This window comes from Protopterus annectens, chromosome 5.part0 (assembly GCF_019279795.1).
Source record: "Protopterus annectens isolate FY-2018-M chromosome 5.part0, PAN1.0, whole genome shotgun sequence".
Taxonomy (NCBI): domain Eukaryota; kingdom Metazoa; phylum Chordata; order Ceratodontiformes; family Protopteridae; genus Protopterus; species Protopterus annectens.
Window position 1 is genome coordinate 1199921402 of NC_056735.1, and position 26718 is coordinate 1199948119.

Genomic DNA, 26718 nt, shown 5'->3' on the forward strand with positions numbered 1-26718 from the left:
GGTGAAATATTCATTTCCATTATTCTTTGGTAGCTTCTTTGAACATGTCATTTCATGTGGAGTGTTGTTATATAGGCAGATATGCTGTTAACTTCTTTTCCCGAGAGCCAAAACAAATGATCTGATGTTTCTTTCATCTCTTCCTCAATGGATGGGCTTCAGAACCAACTTTGTCCAAGCTATAAAATTAGGGTTCAAAGCTCAGGCTTCTTCCGTTACCCATAACCCCCTCTTTTCCCCAACATTACCCCAGATCTTGTTGGCTACTCATTAGAGTAAGACATGGTCCACTGCTCATGTGACTCAGATAAGTCGAACATTTGGTTTTCTGTAGGATATTTCCTCAAGTTTTTCCCATTTCCTGTTTTTTTACCTCTCCTTACTCTATAGTTTATATATATATGTATATATATATATATATATATATATATATATATATATATATATATATATATATATATATATATATATATATATATATATATATATATATATATATATATATATATATATATATATATATATATATATATGTATATACACACACACACAAAAATGTCTATTAATTTCTCTAGCCATTGGCAGTCTTCTCTTCACTTTTGGTTGGTTATAGTCAGGTTGAGAGTTGCATTTGATGACTATCTCCTTAACTAATTTATACTGTAGTTTATTCTTGTGGGATGTCTTGTTTTTCTTTCTGTTCTTTCTTCACATCATGGCTGAAAAACCCTCCGGCTTCAAGAAATGTGTAGCCTGTGGCCACAAAATACTGAATTCAGACACACCTGCCAGGTGTGTCTGTTGTCTGGGAGTGGGGCATCTTGATGAGGACTGCTCCCTCTGCACTGCTTTTGGGCAAAGGGCCATTACAGAGTGCTGTAATAAACTAGTCCTGACTTGACTTCACCTAGGCTCTGTGAGAGAGACTTCCCTACCTCCACCTGCTGCTTCTTCTTCAACATCTGAGTTTCCTTGTCGGCCGAAAAATATTCAGACATAAGGAGGAAAATGATAAAAGTCCAAAGAGAAATTCAAGGAGGCTAAGAAGTGCTCTCCTTACTACCCCATATCATCTACTGCATCTTCGGTCCCGGCTTCCAAGATGCCTAGGTCATTGGACCCAACATCTCTTTTGGATCCGATAGTCATTGAATAGTTTACTCCTTATATGATTTAGTATTTAAACCCGAAGGGTAATTTGTGTGTAACTATCTGATGAAGTTGCTGTAGTACGGCAACGAAAAGCGCTTCATATAATAAACGGCTTCAGTCTTTTTTACTTAGTGCTTCCCAGAGTCTGTTGGATACTTCGTTCACTTTTTTGTACTCCTTATATGGAACCAGGGTTCTCAGTGGAGCCTGTACCCTGATTCGACCTCCAACTTTAAGGTCCCTGGATTCAAGTTGCACCCAAGGGTTACCCTTGTTGGATCAGAAGACTTAGTTGCCTTCTACTCCAGCAACTTCTGTGATCTGTATGGTTCCAGGCAGCTGTGATCCAGAAGGATCTCTGAGCTAAAGCATCAACTCTGGGGGTGGGGGATCAACTCAGAGGATTTCAGAGCCATCTCTTTCCCTCAGGGCTTTGGCATTAGGTAGCTTGGCTCTAGCTTCAGCTTTGGAGCTTAGACAACTGGTGCTCTGAGACCAGCCTGGGCTGGATGCCTCAGATCCTTCCAGGCTGGTTTTGGGTTCCATCTCTGTTTTGTCATTTGAAGCTGTAGAGTACATGTTCCTTTCCTATTGAGCGTGTGTCCCTCACATGCTTGGCTCCTCCCATTCCCCACCAAAAGCCCTCGAGTCTTGATCCGTCTTTTCCTATCTCATCAGGACAGTTTGTTCCTTTAAGCCTCAAGACAGCCCATCTCCAGAACTCTCACCCATCTTCTGAGTCATCCCTGGAGCACTCCACCAGAGAAGCTCCTCAGAAGCATACATGCAAAAGGAGGCATGTGGGCTCCCCACAGGAGCCTCTCACTGAAGACAAAGATTTTGGTTAAGAGAAAGGGTCTCCAGGTCACCCCTTGAGGCCATCTCATTTGGAAATAGGTCTTCAAACTTTTGAGGCAGAAAAGTGGTTGGTCCTCCTAAGCCCCTTCCCAAGAGGAGTCTGTGTTCCTTAAGGCCTTCGTATCCAACCCATCTACATCTTGGGCATCCCTCCCATGGATGAGATGGTCTGTCTAATCTCAATGCTGGCATGGACGAAACCAGACATGGCTGAACTGATATTGTGCAAACCATTCAGATTTCTTGTATCCCCCAAGGATTGTCCTCATTGGAGCAAGGGTCCTGGAGTTGTTTCTGTGGCTGTGGCAGCAGTCACAAAAAAGGAGCTGGCTAAAGAGAGCAGCTCTGTCTATCCTCCTAGCAAGGAACCTTGGGCTTTGGACTGTTTGGGAAGCAAGTTTGCATTTCAGAGACCTTCGCCTTGAGGGTGTTGCTCTGTCTGGCACACATGACAAGATTTCAGAGAGCTTTGACAAAGGAGCTTTCCAAATCTCCAAACAGATGATGTTTCTGATATCCACTGTTTAGTCCATCCTCTCCTTGCTGAGGAAGAACAACGGGGTGTGCTCAGTAGACCTTCAGGATGTATACTACCATATTATGATGGATAGATGACCCAGAAGATTTCTCTGTTTCTGGCAGGGAGACTCTCATTTTCAGTTCAGGCCCCTGCCCTTTGGTCTCACCACAGCCTTCCAGATGTTCTCTAGTTGTATGGTAGTGGTCACAACTTATCTCTGACACGGGTTCCAAGTGTTCCCCACCTTAATGACTGGCTCATTTCTTCCCTTACCAGGGATCTTCTCCTCCAGGACAGGGACTACTTGTTCCTTCTGGGCTCTTATCTGGGCACTACTGTGAATATAGACAAATCCAAGCTTCATCTGGTCTGTGCAGTAGAGGTAATTAGGCTGCATTTGGACACAACTGCTCAGATTGCAAAGCTTTCAGACAACAGGTTGACAACCCTTTAGTATCAAGCATTACATGATCCTTTCATGCAAGATGCCACCTGCCAGACTGATTCTCTATCTTTTAGGATCTGTGGCTGCCACTATAATTCTGGTTTCCCTAGCAAGATGCCACATGAGGCTTCTTCAGTGAATGCTTGCAGTACAGAGGTCAATCAGATGTCAACCCATGAGCTTCCCTATTCAGTAGATAGACATGTGCAGGACATGAATGACACGGTGGCTTCGGTCACCAGAGGTATCTCAAGGTCGACTCTTTGTCCCTCATTCTCCCCATGCCATTTTAATCATTGACATTTCTCATTTGGGGTGGGGGGCACTGCATGGGAAAGATGGTCCAAGGCATGTGGACTTCCATCAGAGCCAATCTTCACATCAACATTTTGTAGATGAGAGCTGTCTTCCTAGCATTGCTCGCCTTTCAGGACATTCTACCATGACAGTAATTTCTGTCTAGATGAACATGTCTGTAGTCTGGTACACCAACAAACAGGGGGAACACGATACCTCCCATATGTCGAGAGGTAATGAGTGTGTGTGGCAGTGGGCGATATTTTCCAGTCCACATTTAATAGCCATGTACGTCATGGGAAAATCCAGTTTGCTGGCGGACAGGCTGTGCAAGTCTATCTTTCTTTCTCACAAGTGGTTCCTCAGTCCACTAGTGGCAGAGTGGATCTTCTGTTGCTGGGGTCAACCATGCTGCGATCTTTTCTCCTCTCCTCACAACACGAAACACAGCAGGTTCTTTGATCTGATTCCCCCAAGAGGGGAAGTCACCAAGGGATGATCTGAGTCATAAATGGCCCCCTGGACTCCTGATGTCTTTCCTCCTTACTCCACTCATCCCCAAATTTGCTGCAGAAAGCATCAGAGAGGAAGATCACTGTCATCCTCTTTGCTTCTTTCTGGCCTCTGCAGGTGTGATTTCCCTTCCTATGTCCTCACCTGTTGCACCCTACTTAGGTGCTGGACCCAGGTCCAGATCTTTTTTCTCAAACATCTAGAATACCTCACCTGGACATTCAGGTTCTCAAACTAATCACTTGGTTTCCTCAGTTCCAATGATAGCTAGTCTGCCCAGGCTTTCTTCGCCATTTATCTACATTCTTACTATTCTCAGAGACCATCTGCCTGGAAAATATGCAAAATTAAGTGGAAAATATTTTCTGTCAGAGCTTCTGTGTGGAACCTTGACCCCTTTTCATCTTCCTGCTGTCTTGGATTCCCTGGCCTCTGTTTTTCATGATGGAGCTAGCTTTTCTACTGTTAAGGTCCAGCTACCTTCAATTTCCCATTTTCATATAGGAGAAAATATTTTGTCTATAACCTCCCTTAGATTAGCCAAGGTGTTTTTAATGGGTGCTTTTCTTCTAAGACCTTCCCTCAGGGATCCCACTCCCCCTTGGGACATGAACATTTTGCTTCAGGCCTTAATCTATCATTCCTTTGAACCTGCAACTAAGGTGTGGAGAGCAAGTTTCTGACTTGGAACACATTATTTTTGATGGTGGTCATGTCATCTCAGAGAGTATATGAACTTCAAGCCCTGTATTGCAAACCTCGCTACCTAATGTTTTACAAGTATGAAGTATCTTTATTGACAAGCCCATCTTTTATTCCAAAAGTAGCAACTAAAACCTCATTAAGCCAATAAATCCATCTTCCAGTTTTCTTCCATATTTTTGCCAACAAAGGGGGGATATATGTTACACTTGCTGGATGTGCATCATCAGCTCTGTTTCTGTCTTCGTCATACCAAACATGTTAGGAATTCTGCTAAACTGTTTGTCTCATTCTACAAAGCCAATCTGGGACAAGGATCCTCCAAAGTACCTTTATCAAGATGGCTGCCTGACTGTATTTCTGATGTACAAGGAGAAGGGTCTTACCTTGTCTAGACCCATCAAAGCTCATTTAACCAGGTCTGTGTCCAGTTCCACTGCTTTCTTTTCAAGAACCTATATTGATGATGATTTAACAGCTGTCTCCTAATCAAATATTCATACTTTCAATTCACATTACAAATTGGACTTAATGTACAGAAATATGGCTGCTTTCAGTTCAGCCATCCTCAGGAATATCCTTCCTGGAGACCTCCCTGAAGTCTTGAGCTGGGAACTCTATCCCATCCATTTAAGAATGGATGGCAAAGACCACATCAGATAAAGTTAAGTATTTATTATGACAATAGGTCTGTGTACTTACTATGACAATAGGTCTGTGTTTTCTCTTTCCATTCTTCATCAACTTCCTGCCATCTTTCCCCCTTTCATAAAAAGTAGTTTATTTCTTTCCTGGTTTCTGACATGATAGTCGGACCTTTTCCCTGGTCTTTTTCATATGCTTCTTAAGTTCTAGATGAATATATAAGGGGATTCTACTTGTTAGAGATGATTTTCCACTCTAGGAGGAATTGTGGGTAAACTCGATCTGAGGAATTTTGATGACAGGAGGAGTTTATGGGTAAGGGGAGGAGCCTGAGTTTTGGATGTTAAGTTTAGAGTGGCTAAAGTCTGATCCAGAGTAGGATCTAAAGATCCATACATTGAGGAAGGACAGAAACAGACCTCACGGATCTATTGTTATGCTAAGTACATGACTTTCGTTTTCGTAGCTTCAAGGTATGAGGGCAGTTAGATGTTCATCGTGCATACAGCTGCAGTCATAACAGATGGGTTATCCTGCCGTCAGGCGGGTCCTCGGTCGGCCGAATTCCAAAGTCTAGGTCCGGCGTCAGTTGTCGCTTTTTCCCTGACGTCATTGCGGCAGGGGTATAAAAGAAGCAGCCTACGCCATTTTCTTCAGTCTTTCTTGCCGTGCGGTAGCAGAAGCAGTTCGCAAGTGCCGGTCGGCCAGCTCCTGAGATTTACGAAAGTATTTCAGTCGAAGTCTTCTTGAAAGCTAAGTACCCCGTTGGGGAAACTTTTCTTGCCTCAGACCGATGTCAGACAAAGTTAATAATTGCATTTCTTGTGGGAAGAAAATACCGCATAAGGATTTCCACTCTTTCTGTATACCTTGCTTAGGCCCAGACCACAACGTCTCGGCTGTCGTTTCTGTGCTAGATTCAATAAACGCACTATTAAGCGTCGGGCGGAGTTCGCCCTTCACTTTTTCCACAAAAGATTTAATTATATTATGTCGTCGGATACTCCGACTCCAGTTTTGAGCAAAAAACGCAAAGATAAGGACCGACATACGAGGTCCACGCCACCTACTGAAACCACGCTAAGGCCGACTACCAGTTCTCCGGTACTCAGCGAGGCGCCTACGCAGCCCCTGACTACCGATGACAATGCATTACTGGTGTCTTCAGTACCCGAGGTCGCAGGCTCCTCGGCCCCCATTCCTACTACAGATCCCGACGCCACTCCTGGCGGGGAAACTCAGAATTTAGACAGGCCTGCCATTTCTCAAGGGGTCTTCAGGCCTTCCTCCTTCTCTAGTAAAGCCTTCACTAAATCTAAAGCAGCCTTGAAAACCAAAAAAACAGGTTCCTCAGACCCTCTGTCAAGGCACCATGCCTAAAAAACAGATGCTTAAAATGGCTGAGGATTTGATTACTCTTATCAGGGGTTCTCAACCCCCCATTGACAAAAGGCCCAGATTAGAGGAAGACTACCCTTCCTCAGATCAAGCTTCTTTTACCTCAGAACTATCTGAGGACCAGGATTATCCCTATTCTCCATTCGAAGACTCTGATGCAGAGGAGTCTATTCCCTCGCCCCCCCCCCCCCCGAGGACTTTTCTTTTGGGGAAACCCTGCATACATTGAGGGAACACTTTCATTGGGAAGGCCAAGATTACTCAGATTCCAAGAAAAGGCTCAGGGAATTTCTTCGGGAATTTCTTCTGCTCCCCCAGCATAGGCCTCTGGCTATCCCTCCTGTTTTAGATATATTGGATGATGTGTACACAGAAGCCAGCCTCAATCCAGATTCTTTGCCTCCAGCTCCTGTTAAACCAGACAGGTATCACCGGGTTCCTGATTCCCACCAGTTCCTATATAAAAGCCATACTGCTGACCCAGAAACAATTTCACAGGGTCCCAAGGGAATTAAGGCCTCTACTGCTAAAAACCCATTACATTCAGAGAGAGATTCCAGAGCTTTAGAAAGGTGGGGGAAAAAGGTGTACACCTCGGTCACTTTAACCATGAGGGTATTAAACTGTCAGTTCCATATGTTAAAGTATCAGCAGTTTTTGATATCTCAGCTGAAAAGCAAGATGACACAACCAGAACAACCAGATTTAAATTAGTTGCAGGATTTGTTGCATGATGCAGAGCAAGTGGGTAAACATACGTTGCAGTGTGGTTTTGATGCTTTAGAGGCCTCATGTAGAGCTGCTGTTACACGGGGTCTGTTATATGTAGGCATGCTTGGCTCAAGGAGCAAACCTTACCAGATCATGTCAAAGCTAAATTATTAGATGCATCTCTTCAAAAAGATGTATTGTTTGGTGTTAAAGCTGAGGAGGTGCTAAAGAAAATGGAGGAAAAAGTGAAATCAATGCAAACAGTGAAAGATTTCCTGCAGGTACAGCCTCCACGTTTCAGCAGAAACTGGCCTTCAAAAAATTGGTCCTTTCCAGCCATGGTCAGACCTCAAAGGGGCAGATACAGGTGCCCAAGGGGTAGAGGGCAACCTCAAGGATCTTTCAGAGCCAGACAGTGGCAAGCACCAACCCCAAGAGGTGGAGAAGATAGATCACAATCTTTTAGAAAACAGACACAATGACTTCCCCATACACCTGCCAAGCAAAGCTTTAATGGCAGCACCTTTGGGCGGAAAACTGACATTATTCTCAAAAAATTGGCATATTGTTACAAAAGACAAATGGATTCTGGACATTATAGACAGAGGCTACAGGTTCCACTTTCACACCCTTCCAAAAATGAGATGCATGCCAAACCTGCCACAAAATCAAAGGGCAGAGGCACAAAAACAAGTTTCAGCTCTCATGGACATGAAAGCAATTCAAGAGCTACCTGCAAAAGAACAAGGTCAAGGGTTTTATTCCAGACTATTCCTGGTACCAAGGAAAGACAAAGATTGGAGACCTATCTTAGACCTATCCATCCTAAACACATATCTACAGGTGCCAAAATTCAAGATGCTCACATTACAGCAGCTTCTTCCCATGCTGGGCAAGAAGTCTTGGCTGGTAACATTGGACCTCAAGGAGGCATACCTGCATGTCCCTATCAGACAAGATTGCAGAAGATACTTCAGATTTCTTGCAGGTTCAACCCATTACCAATTCTCTGCATTGCCCTTTGGCTTATCTACTGCGCCCAGAGTGTTTACGAAATGCCTGGCATCAGTAATCGCCTTCTGCAGACTACAAGGGATACAAATCTACCCATATCTGGACGACTGCCTGATCCAAGCGGACAGCAAGGACATACTACTGCAGCACCTGGCGTTTGTAATAAAACTGTTGAACTTCCTGGGATACACAGTCAACAAAAAGAAATCAAAACTAATACCCTCTCAACAAATAATTTTCCTGGGTGCCAGCTTGGATACAACCACCCAGATGGCCTACCTCACGCCAGACAATCAAGGGCAACTGTCTCAATACTTCAGAAAAATGGCAACTTACACCAGGCTAACTGCAAGGAAAGTCCTGCAGGCTCTGGGATTCATGGCATCTTGCATCCTACTAATCCCATGTGCAAAGCTGCATATGAGGAAACTTCAATGGTACCTGAAAAACTTATGGTCTCAACACAGCCACAGCTTGGAAGCAATTATACCACTCATTCCATGCCTTCAAAAGGAATTTCTGTGGTGGACTCAAGCTTGCCAAAGAAACACAGGTCTTTTTTTCTGTGTACCTCAAGCAACTCAAATCATCGCAACAGACGCCTCAGACTACGCCTGGGGAGCACACATGACAGATCAGTGCATTCAGGGAAAATGGACCCAAAAAGAGAAGCACCTTCACATCAACCAAAAGGAAATGCTAGCCATGCAAAAGGCTATTATGACCTTCAAAGACCTACTGCGTCCAGGCCAGCTATTGATAAGGACAGACAACACCACAGTGATGTGGTACATAAACAAACAGGGGGGGAATTCATTTATACCCCCTGTGCAGGCAAGCCATGACCTTATGGAACACAGCACTGGAATTGCAAATTCAACTACAGGCACAATTCCTGCCAGGGAAGGAAAACACACTGGCAGACAATCTAAGCAGAAATATGACAGATCCACACGAATGGAAGTTGCATCCTCAAGTTTTCACAAAGATAACTCAGGCATGGGGACAGCCAGACATAGATCTCTTTGCTACCCACAGAAATTGCCAGTTGAAAAAATTTTGTTCAAGGACCTATCATTCACAGGCCTGGAAAGTGGATGCACTTTCCTTCAATTGGGCAACATTGACAGTCTATGCCTTCCCGCCTCTTCCTCTGCTGCCCAAAGTTCTATTAAAAGCCAGAGCAGAGAGGCCGAAAATGATTCTCATTGCTCCAGACTGGCCAAGACAACACTGGTATCTGCTCCTGAAGAGCCTGACACATTCCCCACCATGGATCCTGCCTCTTGTCCCTCTTCTGTTGTCCCAGCACAACTACAAAACCCTTCACAGCAATCTCAAAACTCTAAATCTAGCTGCATGGAGAATTCCTTGATTTCCCAACAGTTTCTCCTCTCCAAGGAGGTGCAGGATGTCATCTTCGAGGCCAGAAGACCCTCTTTTAGAAAGGCCTACTCCGCCAAATGGAAACGATTTTGTGCCTGGAATCAAGAAAAGGGACAGAATCCATGGGTAATAAATATACCTCAAATTTTACAGTACCTAGCTGAGATGTTAAACAATGGACTTTCCTTCTCCTCCATCAAGATCCACGCTTCAGCCATTTCTGCACAATACAACACAGATCCTCCTTTATTCTCTCACCCTCTCTTAAGGCAGTTCCTCAGAGGGGCAAAGAATATAAAACCCCCAAGAAAACCACCAGTCCCTGCTTGCGACCTCAACTTCGTATTGGAAAAGCTGACCCTTCCTCCCTTTGAGCCAGCATCTTCAACAGAGTTACAGTACTTGTCATGGAAAACAGCCTTTCTTCTGGCTATCACCTCAGCACGCAGGGTTTTGGAGCTACAGGCCCTCATGGCTGTGCAACCATTCATCACTTTCCATCAGGACAGAGTTTCCTTACGAACCAACCCTACCTTTATGCCAAAGGGTAGTATCCAGAGTAGCTTTAAATCAGACTATCCACTTACCAACCTTTTATTCTAATCCACAAAACAAAGGGGAAAGATTACTACATTACTTGGACATTCACAGACAACTTCGTTACTATTTGGACAGAACAAGGCCATTCAGGAAATCTGAGCAACTGTTTGTGTCCTATGCTGCAGGTGCTCAGGGAAAGGCTATTTCCAAACAGACAATTTCAAAATGGATAGCCCACTGCATACGCTTTTGTTACTCATTTCATGGAAAAACTGTGCCTGCATGCATCAGATCCCACTCCACCAGAGCCACAGCTACCTCTGCAGCCTTCCTCAGGGGGGTCCCTACCAAGGACATTTTGGAAGCAGCCACCTGGAGTTCAGTGCACACTTTCTCCAAGCTCTATCACCTCCCACTATACTCAAATTCTAGAGCGGGCTTTGCCACAGCAGTCCTGCAGGGCATCCTAGCCCCTCCTAGTTCCACTTAGTGCCTACCACCCTTACTTAGCTTTGGGATTCTACCCATCTGTTATGACTGCAGCTGTATGCACGATGAACATAGTACAGTTTTGTACCTACCATAAATGTAGATGTTCGAGTGCTCATACAGCTGCAGTCCAGGTTTCCCTCCCTCCATCCCCTCTTAGGACAGGCCTTATGACAAACATTTTTCATATAACCTTTTTGGAGTATTCTTTTATGGTGTATTTGCTTGCAACTGCTGTTTTTGATTTATCAACGTTGCATCTTTGCATAACATTATGTTTGCCTTCCTCCTGGGGGCCCCTGACATCTGGGGCAAGAAAAACTGAAGAAAATGGCGTTGGCTGCCTCTTTTATACCCCTGCCGCAATGACGTCAGGGAAGAAGCGACGACAACCGACGCCGGACCTAGACTTTGGAATTCGGCCGACCGAGGACCCGCCTGACAGCAGGATAACCCATCTGTTATGACTGCAGCTGTATGAGCACTCAAACATCTACATTTATGGTAGGTACAAAACTGTACTTTAGTAGTCTCATTATAACAGAATCGACTGTTGTGTGTTTCTGATGTGCCACGTACAGCAAATGAGTTTCAAGCTCCCTGAATGCATTTTCTTTGAAAGGCATGGTGACATTGGTGGTTTAATTTCTGAGATATTGACTTTAGATATCTCTTCTGTCTCCCCCTCTGCCATTGTCCTCATCACCTTATTTCCAGTTTTAATGAAGTTTCTTATTCCTCTCCATTATCTAATGCTCTTTCAGGATTGGGGTGTGAGGTGTGTCTTGTCATGCTTGTTTAGGTTGCATCTTTCTGATGTTTCATCTGAGCTGTCCTACAGTCTGTATGCAGATGTCTTAAGTATGGGAAAAGTTATTACATATGTTACAGACAGTGCCTGCCTGCAAAAGAACTTAAATAAATTGAACCAGTTTGGCACAGAAGAATAATATGCTAACAAATACATAAAAAAACTAGGTATGTGATATTTGGAAAACCTAGTTTGAAGGGTGAATAGTTAATACAACACACATTGATTGAAACTGTGGATTCATTTAAGGATTTGGGTGTATGGATAGATCCAGCCTTGATTTTTATCTGATCATAGCAACCAGTTGGTTAATGATAGTTATAAAAGTATAGGCTGTATAAAAAGATTTATTAAGTCTAGGAAGTCAGAAATTATGAAATCATTGTAAGTTACATTACACCCGAACTAGATTATGGAAGAATGCTATGGAAACTTTATAAGAAAATAAGAAAACTGGAATGAGTACATTGGAAAGAGTACAGTAGAAATATAGCATGGATGTGAAAGTTGTACAGTAGAAATATAGCAAGGATGTGAAAGTTGGAGTTACTATGACAGATTAAAATATCTGAAGTTGTACATTGTCTTGTAAAAATATTTAAGAGGAGACATTATTCAGGCATATAGGACATTTAGAGATAACTACCTTTCGGAATGTTTGGGATTATCAAAAAGTAGCGGAGAAGCATATGACAACCTGTTTAGAAAATTATATAGTAATGAGAGCGGGTCTATATTACATCGAACATACAGAACAGTGAATTTTTTCCTAGGGAAAATATTTGCTGTTCCAAAACACATACACACAACACAAGCACACCAAACAAACAGCAATCCACACACACACACACACACACACACACCTAAAATCTTACACCTAACCCTACACTAAATTATACGCACACCACTAACTATCCACTTACTTTAACCCAAACTCTAACCCTAAGGTCCATCACTATCGCACACTCACCTCACGCACGCCCTAACCCTAACTCACCTACCCCGCCCTAACCCTCATGTCCACACAATCGCAGGCATACCTAACCTGCGCCCTAACCCTCACGTCCACACAATCGCATACATACCTAACCCGCTCCCTAACCCTAGCTCACGTAACCTGCCCTAACCCTCACGTCCACACAATCTCACACATACCTAACCCGCACCCTAACCCTAACTAACCTAACCCGCACTCAGTCGTACACTTACCTGAACCCGACCTGTAACTTTCCACCACAGCGCTGAAAATACTGAAGCAACAGAAACAGGCAACCAAATTCTTTCCCTAGGAAAAAATTTGGTTCTCTGTTGCTTCGATATTTTCAGCTTTCGCTGAATAGGGGTCGATATTAGAACATTCGAAGTTTTGAACCTTCGATGTTCTAATATTGACCCATGAGAGCTGTACTCACTGGTTCTCTGAGAGAATAGTTGAGACCTGGAATAGATTAAAGCAAGCACTTGTTTAGATATTTTAAGAACAAGTTGACTTTTGTTATGGGGATGACTCTCGGTATATTTACTTAGAAAGGCATTATTGCCCATGGCTGAAATATTTCTATATGTATGTATGCAAGTTATACTGCTTGTCTGTGTATATGACCAGTTGACTGGGACATACTACAGAGGACAGGTTGATTTCTGAAAATCTCCAAGTATATACCAGCACAGAAATGTGGTAGAGTCATTCACTTTATGCTGCTTTCTGCCAGGTAGGGTTGCTTCTTCTATTTACATGGTGGCGGACTCTGTTGAGTATATTTGGAGTGGGCCTCTGATAGAAGGGGATCAAAGCCTATAGTGACAGGAAGGTCAGTAATACTGTTAAAATTGTCCAGGTTAGTGTTAGTGGTAATATGGCTTGAAATATCTACTCTGGTTGGCCCTAAAAAAGTAGTATACAGTATAATTTTTGCAGAATGCTGATACTTGACAATTCAGCATTTTTTACTTTCTGATTGAGGTTTAACACAAGTTCCTGTCTGAATGTCTTCACAGATTTCTTTTCTTCTTTGCACAAACAATAACTAGTACTTATCACTTGAACACCATATTGATGTGAGTTTGCATTCTGTAGCAGTGTTTACATTTCATTATGTTCTGTTCTGCAGAGGCATGTGGGAGGATAGCCATTTACCAAGGGCCAGATGAGCAAGAGGACGTTTCGCACTTCACTATTGAAGAATCTATGCAGACCTTCATGACACTGAAGAAAATAAAGGAGCTGGTAGAAAAGCTGCGTGACCTCCATGAAACGTACAGCAGGAAAAGCTTAAGCAGTGCCAAGATTGGGAGTGAGTAAGTATCCCTATGAGACCTGGCATGCTGTTATTCATTGGAAGCACAAGTTTCCTTTATCTGCTAGCAAGTCCCAGTAGTGCACTGCAGGAACATAGTGTTCTGCAAAGGCAGTCATTGAGACCTGTCACAAACACAACTGTGATGTCCCTGTCACTGTTTTTTTTTTTTGCATGGATACCACTGTTTATGATACCCTCTTTACCAAGAGTGTTGCTTCATTCTGGCAGTTCTCATTTTTTTCTAAAACCAATGGTCTTGGGAAAAGTCAGTCTTGTTGGACCTGTGTTGAGTTGGCTGTTTAGAAAACTGACCCAGACTGTCTAATTCACAGAACTTATAAAATATGTCACACATTTTAATTCTCAAAAAACTTCTGTAGTACACAAAGCAATCAACATTTCACACTAAGTAATATTTTAAATCATAGGGGAGGGGCTGAGAACATTTTAAGAAAATGCTCCATCATAGCTGAAAATTGTAACTGAGCTGTAAAAGAAACTATTTTAAAGAAACTATTTTAGAAGTCATCTTTGTTCACAGCAGTTGTTGACAGCCGGAAACATTGTCTTTGGAAAGCATGTGTTTTGTAAGACTGAACGTAACATTCATTTCATGTTTGAGATAGCTTTGTCTGTTAATATCTTTAAAGCCCGTTATAGTGGTTCCAGGTTATCTTGGTAACCACTAGTAGTAGTGACACAAGACATAATTTTGCAGTTTCTCTTAATTTAAGAATGTTAAGTAAAATATTCGCCTGCTTCAAACAAGTGCAGGGGTGTTGTGTGCACCTGCTTACTTATTTTTGGAGGGATGTTTTTTTCTTCTTACTGCAGTGCTTGACAGGTTTTTGTGGTTGTACATATTGTACCGCAAACTAATGGAAATTGTTGAGAGGCATTTACTTTGTTAAACAAGAAGAGTTTTAGTATTTCTAGTGAGGGAAATGTAGTTTAATTTTCCTTACTGAATTAGTGAGCTTCAGTGACTGAAGATCATAAAAAGTACAGACTTCTGCGAATTACTTGGAGAGCATTTTTGTGCAAAATTAAAGTTTGCTGTTCTCATTGGGGAAATGTATGTTTTATTTTCCCATCAGTTATTTTTGTTTTAAAACAAGCTAACTAGGAGGCAGTTTAGTATGAACTGAGCCCCCAAAAAATGTCTCAAAAGGAATTTCCAGATGCCATTTCTCTGTGAGAGATCTTTGCAGATATAGTAACTTTCTGAAAATATATTTAGTGAGTTAGTGTTTGCAGTATCTAATTGTAATTGTGATGATAATGGGAATGCAGATGAGGCAGGGTGCATGCAGAAGACACCCAGTCACTTCGGGTATCCTGTAGTAGCGCAGGTACTGCAGGCTTAGAAAATTACTCCCCCTTTAAGGCTAATCTGCATAAACCTATAAAGAGGGCAGTGACAACATCTCAGGTAAACACAGCTTACCTTTAAGAATAGTGACTAGTCTGTGCATAGTAGAGGCTGAGCACAAGAGTATGTAGATCCACTCATCTTGTGACAGACAAGCTTGAGGCAGTAGCTACTTAAACCTCTTAGACCATTAAGGAAGTAGGTTGGTAAAAAGAATGGTAATTTCAAATTGGGAAAAGATCAACTTCCTTGCATAAAGATGTCTTATCCAATAATAATGAAACACACAGGACACTGGGCACTCGCAACTTCCTTGCATAAGGTTGTCTCTTATCAAATATCATTAATGTTGAAAACATACAGGACATTGGGATACATGGCGCAAACATGAATCCCAAAAGAACAGTTAACAGAGCAATCCCAAAAGACTACTTGTTTCCAAAGGCAAACATGCCAACTGTTGTCTTCACAGTGTAAAACTGCATGTGATGTAACAGCATGTTCTTGGCAAAATGTATTCTTAAAGAGAATCTGAGATCCAGCAAGTTAGTATGTGTGTGTGTGTGTGTGTGTGTGTGTGTGTGTGTGTGTGTGTGTGTGTGTGTGTGTGTGTGTGTGTGTGTGTGTGTGTGCGTGCGCACTTGGCCAAAAATCTCTGCAAGTTCCATGAAATTGTAAATGCATTGACAGGATTCTGCAGACTAGTGATTGCTACCATTTTGCATCATTTGGGAAAGGTTTCAGCTGCTTTTTAATATGTATTGCAAAATGTCTAGCTGAGTAGAATGCAGAAAGTGAGAGTGAGGTACACATGAGATATCAGTATACTTAATTACCTGCCATTAGATAATTAGCAGCCAGTTACCTACTACTTGCTAATGTAAAGCAGGTATCTCCACTGGTTTATAGAATAGAGAGACGGTAATTGGTGTGCAATATGTACACAGAACTACCTCTTATCAGTCAGTTTTAAAAGTTTTCAGCTTCTCCAAGAAGAGCAATGTATACAATTTAACTGGTCAGGTGATCTGCCTCGTTCAATTAGAAATGCATTATACTGCTTCCTGTGTATATTATGATGTCCTGACTGAGTCATTGTTGCAGTATTCTTAACAGATGGGTTGTAGCTTGCTGATGTCCAGCTGGGGTGCCAAAGGTATGCCTTCCCTAGGACATACATCCGAGTGATGACCTCAGCTGGTCGGCATACAGATATAAAGTCAGACGTGTGTACGAGATGCTCTGTCATCATTTGGCTGCTCGGTAGCATAGCTTTGCTTGTCAGATCAGCCAAATGCCCTGTTGGGGATCATTTCTTTCCAAATGTTTGACTGATTTGCTAATTGCTATTAGATGTCAGTTAGGGAGAGTAAGGGTGAGTGTGGTAGACAAATTCCATACAAAGACCTGCACACTAAGTGCCTGTCCTGTCTAGGCCCCAAACACAACTGTAAATCCTGCTTCATCTGTCATTTGTTTGTTCCTAAGACCCTAAGGATGTCAGAAAAACAGATCAGCTGTTTGCATCATTTATGGATTCTAGGTTAGGATAACCAGTTTCCAAACAAACTGTTGCTTTCTGGATCTCAAAGGCTGTTTCCTTCTGCTACTCTCACCATGGAAAGACTTCACCCATGTGGCTAAAAGAATACTCTTCTCAAGCAGTAGCTTAATCAAGTGCATTATACAAGAGGGTGGATACCAGGTCTGTCTTAGAAGCAGCTACCTGGTCATCTCTTCACACCTTCATAAAACACTACAAGCTAAATGCATTCTGCAGGTCCAGGGCAGTGTTTGTCAGAGCTATTCTGTCTGGCCTCTTGGACTCTTCGTTTTCTCCATCTTTTTAAAGTCTGCCACCCTCCTCTCTCTACAGCTCTAAGAATCACCCATCTGTTAAGAAAACTGCAACAATGACTGTGTCATGGCATAGTACAGTTGTGTAAGAATTTAACCGTAACAGTAGATGTCCTACTGGTCACTTTTGCGGCATTCATTCCCTCCCACTTTACCTCTTTCTCTTCTGTTCTCTCCCTGTTGGCACAAATACTATGCTTTCATTCACAGATGCACACACTCGTTATCCCAGGATTTTACAGCCTTTCTGAGGTCCCCTCCTAGCTGACCAATTTCCTTCCTTGTTTTTCCTTCAGGCCGTTGCTTGCTTGCCGACAGTTTGAGAATCTCACGCTTAGCTCATTGGTGTGGGGGGTGTAAAGTAAGATTAAGGTAATCATCTGGACCTACATCTTTGGAAGGTAAAGCTGTGGTACCCTGTCAGACGTCAGATAGCTCTCTAGCCTATCAGTTATGAATACTACAACAGCTGAGAGTAGCGTGGTTCTGCAGAGTGGTCCTAGCAGCAGGGAACTCAAAAAAGCGACTACTTTCTGGATTTAAGTATCTTTGCTTTTTTTTTCACTTGGAATAGCTTCTGTAGCTTACCCTGAACTAGCTTGAACTGTTTTTTTTTAACTGTTTGCTGCATTATTTTAAAATCTGCACTTAAAGTTACATTTTAGTCGAATTTGATTGAAAGTTTGTTTGTTTGTTTGCTTAATTTAACTGTGGAGGCTGCCCACTAAAGTGTGCTAGCCTGTGTAACTAATTTATCACTGTCTCTGCATTTTCTTTGTGTTTTTACCAAAAAAACAAAAAAAATAATCCTTGTTTTCCCACCTCTCCTCGACTAGTTTAGACCAGTTTACAGGCATTGCTGTATTCTGGGCTGTGGTGTAGTTCCTGTGTTGTCCATTACCTTACTTGGATAGAAGGAAGTTTCTTTGCTCACCAGCGGGAGTGGGGAGCCTTGAGCAGCCTACCTGTCCCTGTAGGAAGTGACCTCAGCACAAGAAGCTGTAGTAATTGGTTGTTTTGGACCATTTCTAGCTCTTTTGTAGTTCACTGTTTAAAATCCGCCCTGGCGTTTTTTTCTGGCTATACTGCTCAGACAAGCTCCTCGTGGTTCTGCAGAGTGGTCCTAGCAGCAGGGAACTCAGAAAAGTGACTACTTTCTGGATTTAAGTATCTTTGCTTTTTTTTCACTTGGAATAGCTTTTGTAGCTTACCCTGAACTAGCTTGAGCTGTTTTTTAACTGTTTGCTGCATTTTTTTAAAATCTGCACTTAAAGTTACATTTTAGTCGAATTTGATTGAAAGTTTGTTTGTTTGTTTGCTTAATTTAACTGTGGAGGCTGCCCACTAAAGTGTGCTAGCCTGTGTAACTAATTTATCACTGTCACTGCATTTTCTGATTGTTTCTACCAAAAAAACAAAAAAAAATAATCCTTGTTTTCCTGCCTCTCCTTGACTAGTTTAGACCAGTTTACAGGCATTGCTGTATTCTGGGCTGTGGTGTAGTTCCTGTGTTGTCCATTACCTTACTTGGATAGAAGGAGGTTTCTTTGCTCACCAGTGGGAGTGGGGAGCCTTGAGCAGCCTACCTGTCCCTGTAGGAAGTGACCTCAGCACAAGAAGCTGTAGTAATTGGTTGTTTTGGACCATTTCTAGCTCTTTTGTAGTTCACTGTTTAAAATCCGCGTTTGCGGCTTTGCTGTTGTCATAGCCGGTTAAACTTTTTCTGGCTCCGCCAAGTCTGCTCTACAAATTTTCCCTTAAGGAAGCTCTACTCTTAGTATAACCAGACTACTTACTATATTATAAGCCTAGCACTTGTTCTCAATACTTCTGTACTAAGTAAGCACTCTCGTACTAAGTAAAGCACTACATCTACTTACCACCCCTGTGAATATACACTTCCCTTAAAGGTACAGCACTCCCTTATACTGTTCAGGCATGTCGAGTGGTAGATCACTGGCGTTGTCTCCAGTTCAGCTGGTCAATCTGGGTATCTTGAGACAACGCTACAATTGTCTCATGTACACAGACAACCCTCTCCTCCTCCCAACAAACACAAATACATGTGAGAGATGCAACTATATAGCCAAACTGGAGGCTGAACTCTCTCAACTCAGGGCTGGCATGACCAGACAGGAGGAGATGGCAACCACACACACAACAGTCCCAGTCCCACATAGACCTACCACAACTGCAAACCAAACACATAAAAACACAAAGACATACTCGGAGGCTCTAATAAAAAACTTACCAAAACAACAGAGGCTCCCAAAGCAGACACCCAAAAATCCACCACCTCAAAACAAAACACATGCAACACATACTTCAATAAATCAGTGTGTCAACCAATCACAGCCCTTAAGGCCAAACACCTTGCTTGATATACTAGTAATAGGTGACTCTATAGTCAGACACACAGATGTCCCGCTGACCAGGCTGAACAAGGAGAAGGTGACTGTGAGCTGTCTATTGGGAGCTAGGATCCACCACATAACACACGCACTCAAGTCACTCCAAAGCAAGTACAAATATGACTCCGTCATTGTCCATGCTGGTGTGAATGACCTGAGACGTACCTCCCTGGACTACATGAAAAGAGACATAGAGGAGCTCTCCGATTATGTAGCCCAGGCTGGTATGACCCTGACCCTGAGCAGCATCTTGCCCTCACCAAGAATGATACCACAATACAAAGACAAGATGATCAGCTTTAACAATTGGCTCAAGTACTGATGTCACTCTAAGGGGATCCAATGTCTGTCTGCCTGGGATGACATGTTGGACAAGCCACGCTGCTTCGCAAGGGATGGCTTACACCTGTCACCACTGGGCTTCCGGATATTGGCTAAGGCTCTTGCCACCCCCATAGTGCCTTTTTTAGGCAAGGCTCAAAAGGCAAACCCACCTCCTTAGAAAACAATAATGGAAAAAAACTAAGGGTAATGCTGCTCAGCACCAGAAGTCTAAATCTCAAGATGCAGGCACTTGATGCACTCCTCAGCATGGAGAACATCGACGTCTGTGCAGTAACTGAAACCTGATTCAAGGCTCCTGAGAGCTCCCCAGCACTACCAGGCTATACCTCGTATCATGCTTTTCGGCCCCAAAACCCGGGCTAAACCACAAAGGGAGGGGGAGTGTCCATATTCATCAAGGACACCCACACCTCCAGGTTAGTAGCAACACATGAAGCATCAGAGACCATACAGGTGCAACTAACCATAGGCAAAACTGCTATACAACTGGTAGCATGTTACAGACCACCCTCCCAATCTCAAGAACTCCACTCAGCCTTCCTGAAGACATTAGAGGATATGAATGTATCACAAAATACCATCATACTGGGAGACTTCAACTACCCAAACATAGATTGGGTACATTATTCTAGCCCTAATACCCTAGCCCAAATGTTCCTGGAATTCATAAATTCAAATGCACTGGAACAATTAGTCACCTCTCCCACTAGGGGAGATAATATACTAGACCTGATCATCACAAACATGGGGACAAAATGCTCCACACGGGAAGTATACCCCTCACTAGTGAGATCTGACCACAAACTAATCACCCTGGATATACATATCCCACCTCCACCCCCAGCACAAAAGACCACAGTGAAAAACTTCTCAAAAGCAGACTTCACTCTTCTTAAGACTGAGATGGTATCCTTTAAGCCCATTGTGCCAGTGGATACCTCATCCCACAATGCCGAATCCTTCACAAATGCTTTGTATGGACATCTCCAAGAATGCATGGATCATGCAATCCCAAACAAATCCAAGTCCCTCTCCACCAAAGGTAAGCGTCCTGTCTGGTGGACCTCAGCCATAAACAAATTGTACAACAAAAGAAGGAAGCTATTGCACGTCAGAGCAAAATCCCATGAAGGGAAGACATCTCTGATCAACATTAGCAGAAAACTACGTTCTCTCATAAAAACATCCAAGGCCAACTTTGAGAGAAAAATCGCTAAGGACACTAAAGATAACCACAAAGCCTTCTTCAGCTATGTTAGAAACCTGGGGGGAAACCCTCAGATATGCTCAGAGTTGGTTCACAACAATAAAAAATACACTGAACCCACAGATATTGCCAACATTCTGGCTGACAGGTTCAGTGCAAATTTCTCCCCTCCTTCACCCCCAAAAGAAGAAATACTTATCCCAGCTGAATGTAATCTCCCTGTCATCTCAGATGTCCAAGTGAGAACCGCCCTAAACAAAGCAAAAAACACAGCATCAATGGGACCTGACGGTATCCCGGGTTGCGTGTTACGTGAACTCCAAGAGGAGCTAAACCCACACATAAAAATGCTATTTAACCTTAGCCTTACTTCGGGATATGTACCTGAACCCTGGAAACTACCGCCCCATAAGCTTAACCAGCCTGGTCTGCAAAGCTATGGAAAGAATCATTATGGAACTCATAAACAGAGACATAGGGGACCTACAGACACTTGACCCCACCCAGTTCGGCTTTGTAAAGGGCAAATCCTGCCTTTTAAACCTGGTTGACTTTTTTGAAACAGTCACTAGAGCCATTGACGAGGGCAAAGCAGTCCATACAGCATACCTGGACTTGGCTAAGGCCTTCGACACAATACCCCACTCAGGCATCATAGATTAGCTCAACAGCTTAAAAGTAAACCCTTATGTCACTAGATGGGTTGCAAACTGGCTAAAGGACAGAACCCATAAAGTTAAAATCGCTGGAGCAATGTCAGACTCAAAGCCAGTCACAAGTGGTGTCCCACAGGGATCTGTCCTGGGACCCCTCTTGTTCGGCATTTATTTCTCAGATGTTAAAGCAAACACGGGAGGGCTGTGGCTGACAAAGTTCGCAGATGACTGCAAACTAGGCGCCATAGTCGATTCACCAGCAGACACACATCCTACAAAAAGGCCTCACAGAAATGGACAATTGGTGCCGGAGTCACGGCCTTAAACTAAATGCCAAAAAATGTATAGTCATCCCCTTTGGGAAAAACAAAGTACCCACAAATTATCACATAGACAGCAACCCACTGAGTACGGAAAAAGTAATCAGGGACCTAGGGACCCAAGTCGACAGCGACCTCTCATTTGATACCCACGTTGCCAAAGTAGTTAGAAAAACATTCTACCTTGCACACCTCATCATGAAGGGATTCACATCCAGATCCAAGGATGTCATTGTACCCCTATATTCCTCCCTCATCAGACCCATGATTGAATACAATGCCCCATTTGGTATGTACCTCACCCGGCATTTGCAACAGCTGGAGAGACCACAAAAGTACCTCACCAAGAGGATCAAGGGTCTCCAACATATGTCTTATTCTGCCAGACTAAAGAAACTTCAGCACTATTCAGTAGCATACCACCTGCTCAGAGGTGATCTCTGCCTGATGTACAAGGCCATGTCCAATCAGGATCTGATGGACATGCTCCACCTCAAAAAATCCAAGTCCATCAGGACCACGAGAGCTAAAGACTTAAACCTCGGCACAAGTATGAATAGGACATGCTGGAGGGATAGATTCATAACCCAGAGGCTTCCCATGCTTTGGAACAAGATCCCAGTTCGTATTAGGCAGAGCCCCTCACTTACTCTCTTCAAGAGAAATCTTGATGAGTGGATGGGAGATCGTAAATTTACCCCAGGGGTCACATCTGTGTCACTGCTAGACAGGGGCACAGTAAACTAATTATATTATATAAGGAGACCATCATTGTGTCACTACTAGACAGAGGAACATTATTCTAAATTTATTCTGTACATTTTTTGTACCATTTCATGGGGTGGCATAAACCACATCACTATGGCTAGGCTTACAAATGCCCCAGAGCAGATAGCCTAGTACTATACTATGAAACTATGATCAGTAGGACATCTGCTGTTAAAATACAGTTTGTGAGAACTTACCATATGTGTTTGCATTGCAGTCTCCCAGGTTAGCAGTAGAAATACAATACAGTGCTTCCATAGGTGTATTAAATTATGGGTGTGCTTTTTGTAACGCAGTAAATTTGCCAGTTAAAGTTGAAAATCAGTAAGCATCACAATAGTCATTGGAAAGTAAAGGACATATGTTTTATTTTACGTTTTCTAACCTCAAGCCTTTTCTCTAGAACGTATTCACTTACTTTAATGTTTGTTTTCATTGCTGGTCCAGGACTCTTGCTTTTTTGAACATCTATTAATACAAAAAAGTTAGCGTCCAACAGGATGTTCATGTAAATGGGATTCTACTTGGTGCCCTCCCGAATTTGGCTAAACCCTCATGATTTCCTACTAAGCCATGAGATGTTTGTTGTCAGAAGCTTTGATAACTCTAACAGTGACTCCATTCTTAGTTAGTGACAGCTGCATATAATTTACCCAGTTTACAATGGTACAGTTTTGGATTATGGATTGTGTACACTTCACAACAAAGTTAGGGTTCACAAGCAACAGTAGATGAAACCTATAGTATACTCTTTCTTGAGGCAAAAATTAGAAAAACATGCAATTGCATCTTTGTTATATTGTATGAACTGATTATTGACATGTATAGAACTGAAGCCAGCTTAAGTACTCATGGGATTTAAATGTAGAGCTATGAATGCAGTGAAACAGAACATTCCACATTCTGAGCATAAAGGATATTCTTTCCATTTCAGCCAGATTTTGTTGGAGGAAAGTCTGTGATCTGGCTTGCTAAGTCATATGGTTTCAGTTCCAGATTTGCCCTGAATGTAGAGCATCTTTCAACCATTTACTTTCAGCACTTGACAGCAGCCCATCAGATGTTGAAGCACCATGCCTGAAAACCTGATCATACTTAAAGAACTGCTATGCAGTGGAAGACCTGTAAGACTAGCACCAGATTGTGTAACAAATGACTCCACATGTTATCCTCTGTATTTTTGGAATTTGTTGGAGCTGTATAATCTTCAGTGAAAGAAGTTTTCCCATTTGATTCTCGGCTGGAGCGCCTTCTGTGTGGAGCCTGCATGTCCTCCCTGTGGTGAAATGACTACTAAAGACATGCAGGTAGGTGCGTGCATGAATGGGTGTGCCTTCTTTGAAGGTTGGGCGTCGGGCTGGCAACTCGGCACCATAAAAATCAACTGCCACTCAGAGGACCGGAGTTCCTCTGTGGCGACCCCTAACAGGGATAAGCCGAAAGACATACATACATATAATCTTCAGTGAATTCAAAATAGCACAGATGCATGGCATCTATACATACATGCTATACTGTTATGGAATGGTGAGTGAGTAACTATAGTTGAAATGTTAATGGCTTACATTCTGAATAGAACAGGATCAGCTGTCATAGATGCCAGTATCAAAGGCTTATTCAGAGATCTGCAGAGAAACTGCTAGGGAAGTAAGAGTCTATATTAAATAAGTGAACGCTTAAAAAAGTGAACTCTTATTCATCGTCCCTAGTTCAGCGAACACTGAAAATGCCGAACACTTGGAACCGCAATTTTTTTCCCAGGAAAAAAATCGCTGTTTCACACAAAAAAAAACCCTTAAAACAGTATTTGCCCCCCACACACACTTAAATATACCAACTCCGAGATCGCACCACAGTGGAGGAAACGGCAAACTCCCAAAACTGGCCCAGCGATTTTTTTTCCCTGAGAAAAAAATTTGCTGTTCTGGGTGTTTGGGATTTTCAGCGTTCGCTGAAATAGGGTAGATGAATCAGCGTTCACTTTTTTAAGCATTCGCTGATTCAATATAGACCCGGAAGTAAGACTTGGAATAATGGTTTGCTGCCACACCTCTTGCAGTATGATGGACTTAAGGGCATTGCTCATACTTCAATGTTTTGAGAAAATCCCATTAGTATTTGAAGTATGCAGAGCCCAAGACTCTTCAGTATATAGTAAATATGTACATTATCTCTGTTGTGTTCACGTTTCCTTGTCTCAGATAAAGTTATTGTACTTTCTAGTTCCTGTTGTACTTTCTAGTTCCTGTACTATGTTTAAGTAATAGTAAATGTAAAAGTTGGATGTAGTAGAAAACAACTCTTAAGGTTCCAACCGAAATACTTTTCTGTGTTGGTATTTGTCAGATTCTTCATCACCTTTGAAATGTTGCAAAATATTTTTTCCATGCACAAGAACTTTTGTAACAATGAAAGATCGTGCTAATAATATATGTCAGAACTAACAGATACTGCACAGGTCCAGAGCCTGCACTCATGCTTATTGTCTTGAAAAAGTCACTGTCTTCAGAGCCAAACATCTTTCTGTTCACATTCCTTACAAATGAGCTGGTCAGGAAAAAGCACACCTTACACTGACTACTTTTCAACAAACTCACTTCAGCCAACACTTCACATTAAAGTAATGATATATATATCTAGTCATATGTTGTCTTTTCGGCTTTTCCCTGTTAGGGGTCACCACAGCGGAACTCTGGTCCGCTAATGATTGGCAGTAGATTTTTTTATGGTGCCGAGTTGCCAGCCTGACGCCCAACCTTCAGCGAAGGCACGTCCATTCACGCATGTCTTTCGGAGGCCACTCGACCGCGTGGAGGACATGCAGACTCCACACAGAAGGCACTCCAGCCGTGAATCGAACAGGATAACCTCTTGCTATGAGGCAACAATGCTACCGCTGTACCACCGTGGCTTATATATCTATATCTAGTCATATGTACCCTGCAAAAATAAAACCCAGATATACACACCAGGGAGACAAATTTCTGTACTTGGCTCACTTTTGCTGCTTAGATCTAGGCTTGGCTTCAAACAGTGCATTTTATTAAAAGGGTTTTGATCTAGTGTAATGGCTTGAGCTCTGTTAAAGTTCAGATGCTGACACAGACTGCACATTCTGTAAGTTATTTGTATGTGTTGTAAAATCAAGTGCTGTAAATATGTCATCAGTAAATGTCTCAATCTGTCTTATTTCTAATCATTCATCTGAGCAGTAAACCACAGTGTAAGTTGGCAGTTGTATGCGTTATGCGTAAATCCAGAGTGGGCTATAATTCATATGTTGAGTTTCTGTTAGAAGGAACCACTGCTTCTTAGAAGCAGAAATAGTTTGCTATGTCCAGGAACAAAGAATAGAGAATTTTTTGAACTCTAAACCTGACAAGGACCAGATTGCCACCAGAGGTCTGAGGGACATGTTTAGTTGTTTAGGCACAGCTTCTCACCAATGAGAACATTGTATTAGCTTACAGGCAGAGTGAGACAAGTCTATTTGGTCAAATCCTTTTAAGTGATTAGCATTCTGCCTCTTCTTCTTCACTAAATTACCCTACCCTTTCCTACCTGTCCCATGCCCTCTTGAATGTCTGTGTATTTTCCTCTTGACTGGGAATTCCAATAATCCTTTCATAAGTCCGCACAGTCTGCTGCCTGTATCCTGTTCTTTCTCTCTCTGCTCTTCCTATTCAGAATGACCAGCCTCTTAGCACAAAAAATTTGGACAGAAGCAATTATAGTGTGTGTGTGTGGGGGGCAAAGGCACAAAAATAAAGATTTTTAAATATTGCTCTTATAATTTTAGAAAGTTATTATAATAAGTTTGCTTTAACATGAATTTTATGAAAGATATGAAGTCTGAAACTGAAATGTCTGTCATTATTTAGCGGCTTCATTTCTCAGTGATTTGGCAGAAAACCATAAGTTTTATGAGGAAGAGACCTAATATATGAGGCAAAAATCTGGACATTCTGCAAAATTCTGGACAGGGAGAGGTATGCTGTGTT

At 42.5% G+C, this 26718-nt stretch overlaps 1 protein-coding gene across 1 annotated transcript in view; it reads left to right on the forward strand.

The window, feature by feature from the left end:
* The window catches only part of LOC122802338 (ras GTPase-activating protein 2-like), a 384535-nt gene that overhangs the window by 330067 nt on the left and 27750 nt on the right, over nt 1-26718 (forward strand). The window contains exon 7 of the mRNA XM_044071976.1: nt 13593-13779. Within this exon, the coding sequence (XP_043927911.1) occupies nt 13593-13779 (187 nt within the window). The remainder of the gene's footprint in view (nt 1-13592; nt 13780-26718) is intronic.